Source organism: Gobio gobio (genome assembly GCF_949357685.1).
Source record: "Gobio gobio genome assembly, chromosome: 6".
Classification (NCBI taxonomy): domain Eukaryota; kingdom Metazoa; phylum Chordata; class Actinopteri; order Cypriniformes; family Gobionidae; genus Gobio; species Gobio gobio.
In genome coordinates, this window is record NC_137102.1 from 55,996,433 (window position 1) to 56,013,315 (window position 16,883).

The following is a 16,883-nucleotide window of genomic DNA, read 5'->3' on the forward strand; positions in this document are numbered from 1 at the left end:
TTTAGTTCCAGTCCTTGATTATGATTGGTCATTATTCACGATAAAACCAGGATAAAACACTTTGACCGCTTCACAACGGTTCGGTGTATCACTGCACAACACCCTTAGCAACCACTCTTAGAAACGTAAACATGTTTCTTCTCATTGATATTGTCCATTGAAGCTTATGTATTATAGAGTATTGTGAGAGAGATCGAGTTTATTACCTGCATTTAGATATAGCATTTTCCTTCAAGTCAGTCCTATGTTCATACTAAAAAATCGGTCTGAATGTCCACTGCAATCTCTTACTATTTTTAACAGTTATGGGGTTTTCCGGTGTCCTGTCAGCACTAAGTTAGTCAAAGCAACTGTTAGTCTGCTCCGTGTTGACTATTTTCAGTCTTTTCAATATAAAAGTCTTCGCTACTGACTGACTCACTCATAAAGACAGCCTTTACCGCATCTAATGGCGTAATAATGTAATGTCTTTACAGTCAGGGACTATTTTTTCCAGCGGAAGGTAGGCTTTTAGTGATTTTACTTCATGAAAGTTGCATTGATACATCTTTTTTGGCTTTAATATTTGTATTGTGTGGTCTGGTAACCGTTTTATAAAAGCAATTAAGGTACTTTCAACCAGCATAACAAAGAAATGTTTCTGGAATAAATCACCCACCCAGCCACTAAAAGAGGTTGAAAAAACATAATTGATCTTTACCAGTGGAAGGATGACACAAATGCATTTGTTTAATAAAATGATATTTTAATCAAACTTTGTGTCCTTAATATTTCTTTATTATGTGTGATCCATATTTAAAAGCAATAAGGCACTCGATGTTGTGCTGTATTGTGAATATAAACACACTGACAACATCCTTCAACCATGATTATATTCACAATACAGCACAGCCTCAAACCGTATTGCTTAATTCAGTGTCATAAAGTGAGTTGCCATGTATGAACAACAGAAGCTGGTATATAACAAGCAAAAAAAAAGCATTATTCCTCTTTGAATACTGTGAAACTAATGCTATTCACTCAAAATGACAGTTTTATTAAAGTCAGGGGAAACAAAGCAATGACTTTAGGGTGTTTTGAACCCTTCACTGACTGTTAAAAGCTCTTTGGGGGGGGGGGGGGGGGGGGTAATGGTGGTATGACAGGAACACCTTAATGTCCATTTGGTTTTGGTTTTTGAACTCCTTTTTGACAAAATTGGCAGTAAAAGCATCTCAGTCCATTTCTGTGTGGGAGATGATACGGAGATATTCGTATCTTGACTCCATATGCCTGTCACACTGAAAGACAAAAAAAAGCACAGCAGGATTACACAACAGAAAGAGAATATTATCTTCAGTTATTGTGCATTTTGGCATGGCTGGGCATGTTAAGAGGAGGACTGTATGCGCCAGTGATGATTCTGGTTGGATTTATCGGATCAGTATTTTTCGGTTACCATGCTAGGAAACAACATCCAAATGAATAGCACATAAAATCATAAACACTGGGTTTTTAGCATGTTACATATCAAGTAAACAATATATTTTTAGAAGCAATTTTCTTGAAATGATGATTTTGCTCACATAGCAAATGCATTATCTTCTATTTCACAATAGCAACTGAATTAAAATCAGCATTAAATCAAAATTGACTGAAATTGATAAATTGAAAGGATTTTTTTTCTTTTGTATAGTTTATCAAAGAGTAATAATATATATATATATATATATATATATATATATATATATATATATATATATATATATATATATATATATATATATATATATATATATATATATATATATATATATATATATATATATATATATATATATATATACACTTTATTGATCCCATCAATTCCTGATTACTAAATTTTTTTTCCTCAATGAATTTCTATTCGACTCAGAAACATTTTTACTTAATAAAGTAAAAAAGGTTGCAAATGGCTTGTAAAAATGTACACTATTTAGTAAATTATATTACTGGTAACTTTAAGAATGTTTTTTGAAAATCTTTTCATTTTATCTAAATGTTTTATCTGTTTTAGTAAATACCTTTTAAAAAATATTTTTTACAAAATCTTTGTTTATATTTACCATTGTTGGCCACATAAACATATTTATATATATTAAATATATAAAAACATATTTGTATTTAATAATATTAATAATAATAATAAATAATAATAATATTTTTTATTTAATAAAATATACATTTTTTTAAATAAAATATTTTTTTATACGAGTTGTAGGACACATTGACAAAAATCTTTTTGACAAAACTTTCACTTATATTTAATATTTTTATTTTTTATATAGGACACAAAATTTTTACATTTTAAAAAAGTATATATTATTAAAAATAAATATATTATATAATAAATAAATCTACAAGTATATTATATTAAATAAAAGTAAAAAAATAAATAAAATAAAACTATTTAAAATAATGAATATAAAAATATTTATGTATATTTTAAATAAATAAAAAGATAAATAAAATATATTAATAAAATATATTTCTTTTTTATGAGTTGGACACATTAACCAAAAAAAGAAAAAAAAGTTTTAAATTCTTAAATGCATAAAAAAAAAGTATATATCACTAAAAATATACGTAAACAATAAAATCTGTAAGTATATTATATAAAATGTATGTAAATGTTTTTTTTTTTAAAGATTAGTAATATATATACCACACACACACACACACATGTAGTGTTTTCATCTTTTATGGGGACTTTCCATAGGCGTAATGGTTTTTATACCGTACATACCGTATATTCTATCCCCCTACACTGCCCCTGCCCCTAAACCTAACCCTCACAGGAGACATTCTGCAATTTTACATTTTCAAAAAACATCACTTAGTCTGATTTATAAGATGTTTTCCTCATGGGGACCTAAAAATGTCCCCACAAGGATGAGGATTTCGGATATTGCTATCTTTGTGGGGACATTTTGTCCCCATAACGTGATGATTACCAGTCCCCCCCCCCCACACACACACACACACACACACACACACACACACACACACACACACACACACACACACACACACACACACACACACACACACACACACACACACACACACACACACACACACACACACACACACACACACACACACACACACACACACACACACACACACACACACACACACACACACACACACACACACACACACACACACACACACACACACACACACACACACACAACATAAAACCTTAACATTTAGTGGCAGCTCACCAGAATTTTCAGCTTGCGTTCTAATTGGCTGACAGAGCTGTCAGACAGCTGATTGGCTGATTACGCCCGGCGTGTGAAATCACAGATGCGTTTCGCTCAGAGTTCGGCTCGGAGGGCCACGAGGACAGATGAAGGGCTTCTGACAAGGCACCTGATGCCCAGGCCCGAGCGTTCTGGGGCCGACCCGGTGCATTCTGGGACTGGCCCCGTGCATTCTGGGAAGGGCGGGCTGGGGAGGGGTAGCGGCTGTCTTTCACTAGTCTCACTCCATGGGAAGGAGTGGGTCCTGTGAGTAAAGCCAGACGTCAAAGGTGTATAAAGATTCATCACTAAAAATGAACTCCAGGAATTGGAAAAACCATTTGGAGCTGAGAGAGATGAGATCACAGCCGATTGGAAAGCCATCCCCCTGCCGCCCACGTTTACTGTAAGCGGTAAAAGCATGAGTCAGGACCTACCTAGTGTTTGAGAGCAGGAGACGGGCCGCGGGCAGAGGAGGACAGAGGGCGGGGAGGTGCTGGAGAGCCAGGAGAAAGTGATTCATGGGACACTGAAGGAGAAGGAGATCTCACTTTCTCCTGAAACACACAGAGCAAAAGAGCTGAACCACAAACTTCTCATTACTGCTTATTTAGAACAACAAACATTAGATGTGTAGGGCCCTATGGAATCTCTTATTTTGGCAACACTTTGTAATGAGGGTTACTTTAACATCAGATAATGTCTTAACTAACATGAACAATACATTTGTTACTGTATTTGTATCTTTGTTAACATTAGTTAATAAAAATCCAGCTGTTAATTGTTTGTTCATATTAGTTCACAGCGCGTTAACTAATGTTAACGAATAAAACTTTTGTATTAGTAAATCATTAACAAAGATAAATAAATAATAGAAGTGCAGTTCATTATTAGTTCATGTTAACTAATGAAACCTTATTGTAAAGTGTTACCTTAATTTTTCTGGATTACATCTTTAATGGTTTAATACATGTTATTAATCAAAAAGGACGTCTAATCAATTGAATTCACAACATTTTAACAATGTAGAAATTATTAACAATTTTAACAATAACAGGGCCTTATGAAATGTGTTTTGGTGTTAAAAAAAATGCTGTTTTATTTTTTTCCAAATTCCATGTTTTCCGTTTTATTTTTTCTGGATCAAGTTTTTAATGATTTAAATAAATCTTATTAATCAAGAAGAACAATGTTTGTATTTTTTACGAAAAATTTTTTTAACAGCAATAGGGCCTTATTAATATTTTTCCCTCCAGAAATTCTGTGTTGTCTGTTTTAATTTTCCTGGATTCTGTGTTTTATGATTTAATACAAATGTATTATCCAAAAAAGAGGTAATTAAACAAATGCATAAAACGTTAACGATTTAATGTATCTTTTTTAAATTATATTATTTTATTTTACAACAATACAATAGAGCAGAAAAAAAGAACACAAGAAACAAGCAAGAGAGAGAAAAAGCGAATGCTGCCAATTACTCAATGTATTTTACAGTTTACACGTTCAAAAATACAGATATTAATACCTAAAATATAAGTTATGCCTTAAATGTATTCTGCTATAACACATAAAACAATTATATATAATCTCCTTCAGTTAAAAAAAATTAAAAAATCTTTTCAAATGTATGATGCAATGTAATTTTTGGCGATCAAAGTACTGCACAACACCATGTTTTCCATGTTTAAATGGAATGTGTGATGTGTGAAATTCCTTAAAAATGTTATTGTTATTATTATTATTACTTTGAGAAGTCCATTCAGTACAATAATAACACATTTCTTTCAATTTATAAGTTAAACTGAACTTTTATGACAGGTTGTCGTGAAGACCTTTGAGTTTCTGTGTATTTGACAACCGTTTTTCTCAAATTAATGGTATCGTATCGAAGTCATAATTTTGGTATCGTGACAACATTATTCTATATAAAAAGTATTTGCTGATATTCTCTTTTTTTGTTATGTTGGTTTACAAATTTGTACCTTTTCACATTTTTACTCTTTTTGTTTTACATTTTGTCAAGGGCTTGTTTACATCTATACTTATTTTATAGTACACTACTGAAGGCCAACGTTGCCAGTTAAATTGAATGTTTTTAAGTAAAATTGTTGAAAATTATTGAGATAAATTAGTCGATCGATTAGTCGTTAGTGGCAGCCCTACTCAAGATCCCATCTGTGTGTCTGGTACCTGAGCGGGGCTCTTGCAGAGTCCGGGTGAGCGTGGCTGAGATCGAGGGGAGGAAGAGCCTTCTCTGGATGGATTCTTCCGGAGCACCGGAGAGCTGTTCAGGCCGTTCCCTTCGGTCGACCTGGGAGAGACTCCTGCGGGCGACGCACTTTTCTGCAAACACAGACGGTAACGAGATGTCATCACAAACGTCAAATCACGCTGCCTTAAAGGATTAGTTCACTTCAAAATGAAAATTTCCTGATAATTTACTCACCCCAATCTTATCCAATATGTCCGTGTCTTTCTTTCTTCAGTCGAAAATAAATTATGTTTTTTGAGGAAAACATTCCAGGATTTTTCTCCACATACTGGACTTCAATGGCAACCAACGGGTCCAAATCAATGCAGTTTCAAAGGAAGGGCTTCAGAGTCTCTGCACGATCCCAGCTGAGGAATAGAGTCTAATCTAGCCAAATGTATACAGTTTTTAACCTAAATTGCTCATCTTGCGCTGCGCTGCAAGACACCACGGATTGCGCAATCACGACGGAAAGGTAACGCAAGACGTAGGCATAAGTACCGCCGCCCCAAGCGAACGTGCAAAGACTAATACAAACATCCTTTAGCAAAAAAAGATTAAACAACGATGCCGGGCGATTTTGAAGTTGGAGATGGAGTTTTTTTATTTGTAAAGGCCGTTGTATTAGTCCTCACACGTTCACTTGGGGCGGTACTTCCGCTTACATCTACCGTGACCTTTCCAACGTGAATTTAGGTTAAAAAGTATATAAAGGTTTTTTTTTTTAAATGGCCGATAGTTTGGCTAGATAAGACCCTATTCCTCAGCTGGGATCATGCAGAGACTCTGAAGTCCTTCCTTTGAAACTGCATTGATTTGGACCTTCAACATTTTGGTTGCCATGGAAGTCCATTTTATGATGAAAAATCCTGGAATGTTTTCCTCAAAAAAATTAATTTCTTTTTGACTGAAGAAAGAAAGACATGAACATCTTGGATGAGACGGGGGTGAGTAAAATATCAGGACATTTTCATTTGAAGTGAACTAATCCTTTAAGCAAAAGCAACCACAGCTAGTGGTGTTTGCCCATTCAAATGTCATGGGCAATGCCTCCTTCAATAGGATTTAATAGGACAAAGAATAATTTAAAGCTCAAATAGACAAACACTGCAGGACAGTTTACACTCTCAAAAAAAAAAAGAGTACAAAATTGTACCGTTTAAGGTACAAGTGTCCGTCACTGGGGTGGTACCCTTAAGGGTACATTTTTGTAGGGGTAGGCAAGTTCGGTCCTAGAGAGCTGATGTCCTGGAGAGTTTAGCTCCAACCCTACTAAGCCACCACAGTATAAAACTCATGGCTCCCAGCATGCATTTCAGCATTAAGTGTATGTCACCATTGTTGAGATTCATATGCTGATTCTTGATTTCTGTGTGTGTCTAAACTTTTTTCTCCCTAGAATGTATTTAAAAATAATGCCTGATCTGTGGCAAGAAAGTATTGTTGGTGAATATTATTTATTGATATTTTTAGTCAGTGATGAGTTTAATCAATAATTTTTCTTCATGACAATTTTTGTTTTTGGCTTCTTTTGATTTGAACAGATTTTGTTTTTTGTTAACAATGTAACAAAAACCACAAACTTGCATAAAAATCTAAAAAGAGTCAAACTGCCCAACTAAAGAAAAAACTCATCACCACAATGGTGACCAAATATTTTCAATAAAACCAACATCTAAACCTCTGTTAATTCTCAATAAGAGCTTCTACAGATGTCTTTCAGGGTTGGAGTCAAACTCTGCAGGACAGCGACTCACTAGGACCGAACATGCCTGCCAATGGTTCAATTGTACCCTAAGGACCAATTGTGTACCTTTAAAGGTACAGTTATACGTTTTGTTCTTCAAGGAACAAAATTGTACCTCCACTGTACCTTTTTTCTGAGAGTGTATGTGCCGAAATGGTTTGTTAAACTGTTGGTTAAATCACGAGCCCCATGTATGAACAGTTCAGTGATGCTTACCTTAGCAACCACTAACAAACATCAATTCTGATCGCATTTAAAAGTTTCATGTTAAAGTTTGGCGAGTCTTTACCAGATCTGAAGCAAATGCTTTTTTGATGTAAAAAAAAATAAAAAATTCTTACTTTGCTGCTAATGTAAACTTTATGTTATGTTTCGGAAAAACTTTCAACAGATATTATATATAATTATTGAAGGGGGTTTTCTATGTATAGTATGTTGTAGGCATTCGATGCAATAAGCATGTACAATGGTCTTGGTTAGATTGTTTTGATGAATAGACTAACTTTGCAATACTAATTAGAAAAAACTAAAATAAAGTAATTAAAAAAATGACTGAAGCTGTAAACGTATGACAACTGATCTGGACTACTTTTAAAAAATCTAATTCATATGCCAAATGAAGCCTTTATGACTCAAGTCTATGATTTATGAACTTGGTTACATCGTATCAACAGTCATTAATCATTCATTTAAAACATCAGATAGTGTTTGATCAATGGTTTTTGTACTTTCAAATAAGAATATGCACAAAACTATATGAATCAAAGCATCTTGACATTTCTAATTATTTAAAGTATTGATTGAAGAAAGTTACCAGGTACATAAATCAAAAACTCATAAAGGCTTACATTTTTGTAATGTAAGCATTCATGAACTCTGATGAGGTCACAGAAACACTGGAAGCGACCAATGATGTGTCGCGCCTCGGAATGTTCATTAACACTGACCAATCAGCTGTAGGCTACTCTTCAGCAACTGAACGCATGTCTCCAACTTTACTAGAAGAAAATGTTGGTGCACTGTTGACATCCAGAGTAGACACTGTGTATTGCAAGAATGAGAAAGAAAATAACTGTGTTCACACCTCTTTAGTGTTGTCTCTTCTGAGAGCGTCTTCATTTTTACTGCCACTCTCCTGCAGGAAAGACACATGATCAGACCCAGCCAATCATGAGCTCGTAATACTTCATAGGCCTTTCCACAGGACACAATCACTGTAATATCTCATTTGTTTCAAACGGAGACTTTGCTTAAATCTCGTTTCTTAGATGTCGTCTCTAGAGTTTCAGAAGAATTTTCGGTAACACTTTATTTTACAGTGTCCTTCCCATAGTAATAACATTTTTAACAATTACATGCAACTAACCCTCAACCACTTTATTATAAGGTGTCATTGTTACAGTGTAATTACATATTTAAGTACTGAGTAATATTAATTAAAAACCGGGACTTACTATAGGGTTAGTTGCATGTAATTATGCATAATTTACTGTTATTACTATGGCACGTACATGTCAAATATGTAACAAGGACACTGTAAAATAAAGTGTTACCATTAATATTACTATTAATAGTACTAATAGTACTTAAATATATAATTACACTGTAACTGAATTTTCTCAAACTGTGCTCAGATTTGCCAAGATATCAAAGATTTCAATCAGGGTTATTATTGTAAACTAGAGCTAAAACTATTTTTGTTAACTGAAATAAAGCTAAAATATAAACAATAGATGTTATACTTGGCGACTATTTAAGTTGAAGCACTGGAATAACAAAACAAAACAAATAAAACCGAACAAATGCAACCAAAATAGAAATATTAACAAATGACAAACGCACATAACAAAAATTCAAAGCTATTTCAGTCAAAATATTAATAATAGTATATAAATAATACTAAAATAACACTGATCTCAATATTTCTCATCAAATTTCAAAATGTCTTTAATTTTATAGCTCTACACTCTTACTGTACAACAGCTATTGACTCATTTGTGTCTTAAATAAATAACTGAAAGCTGCATTATGTCTCCCAAGCTATAAGAGATCAACATCTGGGCCGTTTTCCTCTGGTTTGGCGAGTGAATGCACAAGTCACTGTTCAAGGATAAAAATGATATCACTTTGAATAAATGATGAGCATTAATATTCAATCGCAGTCGGCATGTCATTTAGTTTTCAGAGAGCAGAAGCAAAAATCGCACAGGATCAACTCAAATGCACCTTAAACACTGTAAACTGAGGAAGTAGCATGTTTGCTCTTGGCTTGACTTACCCGCCGTGTTCGTCCCGTACCGGTCTGGTCTGAACCGCCCCGTTTACTGTCCATATCAGCGTGAGAGGAGGAGGAGGAGGAGGAAGGGGGAGGAGGAAGACCCAGACGCAGCCCTGCAGACCGATGGCCCACCGGAGAGCCGCTGCCACTCTGAAATACACACATACATAAACCATATACAGTACGTGACATAAACACACTATAATCTCATGTGGTGAATATAACCTCAATCTAACATGACCGTGACATATCAAGCCTGCTTCTCATCATTTCAACACATATCAACTGGAACAGAGCTTACAGTAAATATCAGTCTATATATATTGTAGTGTTTTGAGAAGAAGAAGTCTATTTGCTAATTAAGCCTGCATTTATTTGATCAAAAATACAGAAAAAACAGTAATATTGTGAAATATTATTACTATTTAAAATAATGGTTTTCTATTTTATAAAATATAATTTATTTCTGTGATGCAAAGCTGAATTTTCAGCATCATTACTCCAGTCTTCAGTGTCACATGATCATTCAGAAATCATTCTAATATGATGACATTTATATTTTATTCATACTGTGCACTATTTTACTTTTACATTTGATTCTTCAATTTCTGCACTATTTCTAACTACATGTTAAATAAACATGTTTTACCTTAAAATGTATTTTAATTCCAATTTTTTTTTAAATATTGTATTTGTCCTGTTGTTTGTAATTTGCTTTTTTGTTTTTATTTTTAATAACAAAAATAAAATAACAAAAATTTGTATATAGTGATTTATATCGTTATCGTGAAATATTTGCATAAACAGTATAGCAAAATCTCTATCTGTTAGAGCTATAAATAACAAAGAGGTTTATAATGTTTTTCTGGATATTACGAGTGATTTTGTATATTAATATATGCATATTTTGAATATTTTTTTACTGTATCACATGACTTTAGTCAATTTCATATATAATATGTATGTATAACCATTATTTTTCAATTTTTTTTCTGAATTACAATTAGAAGGTGTTATTTGGTACTAGACAGTTTTTTTTATCTCTGAAATCGTTAAAAATCATATTCATAATCATATTAGCTTTTTTGTTTTTGTAACCTGACAAACTGTTAGAATACAAGTTTATGGACAAGTCAAATAAACTGTTTTTACTGTTGGATGGTATATACACCACTGTAACACAGCTCTAAGAGAAAATTAATAATAATAATAATAAAAAACAAATTCCATGATGATCACATCTAATGCATAGCTTTTTCATTTTTAATTATATTTATATAGAAAATGCTATATATACAAAAATCCAATCGAACATATAAAATCCAATCATCGCTGCAATCCTTACAGAATACAAGCCCATGCAAACACATGAATAATCTACACTTCACTAATGGAAGGACCAATCAGAGGATGACAATTCAGGCTTTAATACTCACCCTGTTTGGGGCTCCATCTACAGAAATAAAGACAGACAGACTCATTGAGATGAGATGATCCTGTTATATTGAGCATTTGCAATTTATTACAGGAATATTCCAGATTAATTTCAACCTAATGTCTATGGATCAAATCTGTGGCATGCTGTGGCTTACAACAGACATTCAAAAAAACAAGCCAAAATCACATTTACAGTAATGCATGCACAACGGAAATCTTTAAAGATTCTAAAATGCAATTCTTCTGTAAAAGTGTTGCTATTTGAGTTGAGTTTTCTAAATTACCCTTTTGAGGCTCGTGAAAATCTGCTCTATGTAAACAGTGTCTATATCTGAATATACATAATTCATTACTATACAGTAAGCAAAAAGTGGTCAGCCCTCATGGGATAATCGTGACAGGAATTTTGCATTAATTAAAGGCCATACAAGAAATACTACCATCATTACTATACTATTATAATAATAAAATATTACTTTTATCTAATAAAACTAATGAATAATGCTTCATATGTGAATTTCTACATGATTCTCACGTACCTCTGGAGTCCAGGTGCTCGAGGTGAGTGATGTCATCTTTAGGCGCCAGGTGCGAGGGGAACGGGAAGGCCCCAGGAAGAGCCATGAGGCCCGCACCCGCACCCAGGGCCAGTCCTGAGGGGTGTGGCGTCAGAGGGAAGCCCGGGGCATGATGGGATAGATGCTGGAACTGCTGTTGCTAGACAAGGGAGGGGAGGGGGGAATGACAAGCTAATGTAAAACGTGACATTTTTGGAACAGCCTATTATTGTTGTGGAAACTTCGATACACTTTTTCCACAATTCTCTGATGAATAGAAAGTTCAAAAGAACAGCAATTTACGCATCTTCTGAAAGAGTACCGACTCTCCTGATCAAAACACAGGCGAAGAAGAGGCAAAAACAAGCGATAAAAGCATTGCTTATGCAAGCTTTTTGTTCAAAATTTACCTTTTTTTGACACTTACCCACATTCAAGTGTTGATAAAAATATAATACGTTTTGTAAATATGATCAAAAATGCTGGTGGTGACTGGCAACTTTTTTTTATTTTTTATAAAACACTGGTCGGGGAAAGAGTTAATAGGAGGACAAAAAGGGGAAAAAAGGACTCACCCCTATGATAGCGTTGAGCTCGGCCATGCTAACGTGTTTGGATCTTTCCACTGCTTGAGCTACTTGATGCTGATGCTGCATAAACACACATTGAAAATGCAACATCACACATGAAGCATGAAGAAAACACAAACCGGCAAATAGAGAAGATATTCAAAGACCAAGACCAAACATGCAAAACTCTGCCCGAGGCTAAACCTGCTACACGACAGCACCTTTTACTGTGAAAAACCACAAACAAAGCAGTAGCGCATGTGCCACGAACAGCAGGTCAACTAAAAAAGAGTTGTTGTTGTCTCTGTGGCAGCTTTGATGTTCCCAGAGGGCGTTACGATTACAAAATAGCCAAATCCACTCAGCGTGGCTTATAAAAGAACAGTATGAAATATTGATCCAGGAAAGAGGTGGGCGACTGGAAGCTCTCTGTTGATGACCACCTCTGCTGTAAATAATTCATGCGTAAATAGCCCGCGGGAGGAGAGCGGCCTGGAGAGGATGAGTGTGTGTGTGTGTGTGTGTGTGTGTGTGTGTGTGTGTGTGTGTGTGTGTGTGTGTGTGTGTGTGTGTGTGTGTGTGTGTGTGTGTGTGTGTTGCTCACCTCTTGGGACAGCAGTGGAATGATCTGAGTGCATATCGCACTGAGCCGCTTTACAATCTCTGCCTGCAGAAACAAAAACAAATTCCTATCAAACAACAGACGACACACTAAAGCAAACATTTGGGCTAAATGCACTTGATTGGTCCTAATAGAATTCACAACAGCAGATTCTACAGGAGCTAATTCAGCACTCAATGTGTGCTGTTCGTTCAGGGCGTTTCCACATCTTGTGTTTGTGTTTGTGTTTGACAGATGAATTAATAAACGTTTATACGTTTTTCAAAAAGTCTGGTTTGTAACGGTTTGATATTATCTTGCATTTTATTAACAAAAAATGTACTTTTGGTCAAAAATTGCATGCCATTTTAGTAAGAGTAAAATTAATGAACATTACATGACAACATTTTTACTAAATTTAAATTATGTAACTAAATTTAAATAAAAACTAAAAAAAGAGACCAAAAAAAATTAACAGACAGACAGACAGACAGACAGACAGACAGACAGACAGACTGACTGACTGACTGACTGACTGACTGACTGACTGACTGACTGACTGACTGACTGACTGACTGACTGACTGACTGACTGACTGACTGACTGACTGACTGACAGACAGACAGACAGACAGACAGACAGACAGACAGACAGACAGACAGACAGACAGACAGACAGACAGACAGACAGACAGACAGACAGACAGACAGACAGACAGACAGACAGACAGACAGACAGACAGACAGACATACAGACAGACAGACAGACAGACAGACAGACAGATAGATAGATAGATAGATAGATAGATAGATAGATAGAACGAATGATTACACGATAGCCCGACAGAGCGATAGATAGAACGAATGAACGACAGACAGAACAACAGATAGACTGATTGATAGAATCATAGAACGATAGTACAATAGAACGACAGATAGAACGAACAAACGAACGAACGAACGATAGATAGATAGATAGATAGATAGATAGATAGATAGATAGATAGATAGATAGATAGATAGATAGATAGATAGATAGATAGATAGATAGATAGATAGATAGATAGATAGATAGATAGATAGATAGATAGATAGATAGATAGATAGATAGATAGATAGATAGATAGATACTTTTAATAGACTGCACACACACACACACACACACACACACACAGCTCATATATGTACACACTTCATTCAGGGCTGATCCCATTCACACTGACCCACATACACTCTCAAATCCAGGCATTTCCAACAGATGGCCTGGAAAACGAGGAGAGATGCAGGGGTCTTATCTGGATTAGCCCACTCTGGCGTGTGTGTGTTTGCTCATATCAAGTAGTCAGGCTTAAAACCTGCTCCAGAGTAAATACCCAACAAAAAAAGCAATCTTACAAATGTTAAAAAAAAATCGATTTAAAATATGAAGCAGCACAACTGTTTTCAACATGGATAATAATCAGAAATGTTTCTTGGGCAGCAAATCATCATATCAGAATGATTTCTGAAGGGTCATGTGACACTGAAGACTGGAGTAATGATGCTGAAAACTCATCTTTCACAAAAACCCCTGTCCCATCCCTACCCAGACTCCTCACACTGTAAAACTCATTACCCAGAGATCATGCTGATCTGTAATGAAATCAGGCTGTAAATGGCACATCAGTCACTCACCTGCTTCTGCATTTCAATGTTCAGCCCGTAAGACATTTCATAATACTGTGGAAAGAAGCAAGGCCAGATCAATTACATTCAAATTACATGACATAAATCACAATCACATCCACCTAAAGGACAGAAATGCTCTGCATGTGTCACCAGAGGCCAGAAATGACCCATATTCCCAAGACCTGACACTCATTTCTCTTTCATATTAATCGATCGTCATTATGCATTTGGCAGATGCCTTTATGCAAAGCGAGTGTATTAAAGGTATTGATCAAGCACCAACTGAGCCACAGGAGCTTAACGCCATCTTTTATACTCGTTCCCCCCTATTAGCTGTGATAGAACAATATATTGGCTTATGCAATTCATTATTACATTTTTGGCAAATTTAAAATAATCAGTTATTGATTTAAGTGACATTTGGCTGACACTTTTATCCAAAGCAACTTACATTGCATTCAAAGTACACATTTTCTCTGTTCATGCATTCCCTGGGAATCGAACCCATGATCTTGGCGTTGCAATTACCATATTATATATATTTATTAAAAAATTTTTTTTTTTTTTAACAAATTATATTATGAGCATCTTGTTATGCTAGAATTGAAATGTTGCAAAGAGCATCTACAGCTTCAGTGAAGCAAGAAAATCTGTCAGAATCTTAAATATTTCACATTCAAAATCCTTAACTTTTCTGTGTATTTCCAGGTGTATATGACTGTAAACATAAACGCATATATACACAGATCAGGCAAAACATTATGACCTATATTATGAGCAGAATATTATATATAGATACAGAATATTATGTCCTAATATTGTTTTGGTCCCCCTTTTGCTGTCAAAACAGCCCTGACCTGTCGAGGCATGGACTCCACTAGACCCCTGAAGGTGTGCTGTGGTATCTGGCCATGTGTTCCCCAGGTAAGTGAGGCACATGCACCCGGCCATCCACGTGATGTAAAAGAAAACATGATTCATTAGACCAGGCAGGTAATCTTCCATTGCTCCGTGGTCCAGTTCTGATGCTCGTGCCACTGTTGGTGCTTTCGGCAGTGGACAGGGGTCAGTATGGGCACCCTGATTGGTCTGCGGCTATGCCGCTCCATACACAACAAACTGCGATCCACTGTGTATTCTGACACCTTTCTATCAGAACCAGCATTAACTTCTTGAGCAATTTGAGCTTCAGTAGCTCGTCTGTTTGATTGGACCACACACACGTGCATCAATGAGCCTTGGCCGCCCATGACCCTGTCGCCGGTTCACCACTGTTCCTTCCTTGGAGCACTTTTGATAGAGACTGACCACTGCAGACCGGGAACACCCCACAAGAGCTGCAGTTTTGGAGATGCTCTGACCCAGTCGTCTAGCATCACAATTTGGCCTTTGTCAAACTCGCTCAAATCCTTGCGCTTGCCCATTTTTCCTGCTTCTAACACATCAACTTTGAGGACAAAATGTTCACTTGCTGCCTAATATATCCCACCCACTAACAGGTGCCGTGATAATCAATGTTTTGCCTGATCAGTGTATACACCGTTGTGGAAAAAAAGCAAATAGGGCCAAAATGTATTTAAAATACATGTATTTTATACTAAGTATACTAAAAATCCATTAACATACTTACTGACATATCGCTTGAGACTCACTGATATAAATATATAAGCATAACATGCGTTTAATATCACTATTAATAAGGATAGTATGATCTCTGTATAATATCTTTAAATGCAATTTGTCTTTGTATCTTTGCAAGATATTTAAAGCGTACCTAAAGTATGCCTGCAATAGTTAAGAACAATCAAATATACTTAAGTATATCTTTAGTTGGAGCTCAGCACTATTTCTGGATAACTAAAGTGCATTAAGTACAAAATTAAATGTGCCAATTTAGCAGACTTTAAGTATGTCAATTTAGTATACCAAAAGTACAATTGATGGGGTATTTATATTAAGTACGTAAATATGTAAACGTATTTGTAGTATACTTAGCATAAAATACATATATTTCAAATACATTTTGTTAAATTTATTTTTAGGGTATACATACAATGGGCAAATACATGGGCAAATTAACGCGTTAACGCGGGCGATTAATTTTTTCAGCTTAACACATAAAAAATATTTTACGCAAATAATGCAGCGTCCGTTTTTATATCCATTTTTGCCTAGCGTTACATGATCACGCTCCTATTCATGTAAATGCTTCCAAGCGCGACATGACAGAAGAGAACGCGCTCTATGTCAATAACCTGTCTGTCTGTCTGTGTATGTGTGTGTGTGTGTATCAGTGTTCTGTCTGTGTGGCTGCGTCTCATGTCAGCTAATCGAGGGACACTCTGACACACACACACACACACACACACACACACACACACACACACACACACACACACACACACACACACACACACACACACACACACACACACACACACACACACACACACACACACACACACACACACACACACACACACACACACACACACACACACACACAC

General features: G+C 35.4%; 1 protein-coding gene across 2 annotated transcripts in view; it reads right to left on the reverse strand.

Annotated features, from left to right (window-relative positions):
- Window positions 1-731: 731 nt before the first annotated feature.
- Window positions 732-16,883, reverse strand: part of tle2c (TLE family member 2, transcriptional corepressor c) — an 83,251-nt gene continuing 67,099 nt past the window's right edge. Inside the window, exons 4-14 of one of the 2 annotated variants that reach the window (XM_079820315.1) lie at window positions 14,383-14,427; window positions 12,713-12,775; window positions 12,115-12,189; window positions 11,522-11,699; window positions 10,982-10,998; window positions 9,546-9,695; window positions 8,352-8,402; window positions 5,460-5,612; window positions 3,707-3,826; window positions 3,249-3,534; window positions 732-1,280 (exon numbers count right to left, since the gene is read on the reverse strand). In XM_079820315.1, coding sequence (XP_079676441.1) covers window positions 3,707-3,826; window positions 5,460-5,612; window positions 8,352-8,402; window positions 9,546-9,695; window positions 10,982-10,998; window positions 11,522-11,699; window positions 12,115-12,189; window positions 12,713-12,775; window positions 14,383-14,427 — 852 coding nt within the window. In that variant the 3' untranslated portion in view covers window positions 732-1,280; window positions 3,249-3,534. The remainder of the gene's footprint in view (window positions 1,281-3,248; window positions 3,535-3,706; window positions 3,827-5,459; window positions 5,613-8,351; window positions 8,403-9,545; window positions 9,696-10,981; window positions 10,999-11,521; window positions 11,700-12,114; window positions 12,190-12,712; window positions 12,776-14,382; window positions 14,428-16,883) is intronic. The other variant, XM_079820316.1, reaches the window with a different exon arrangement.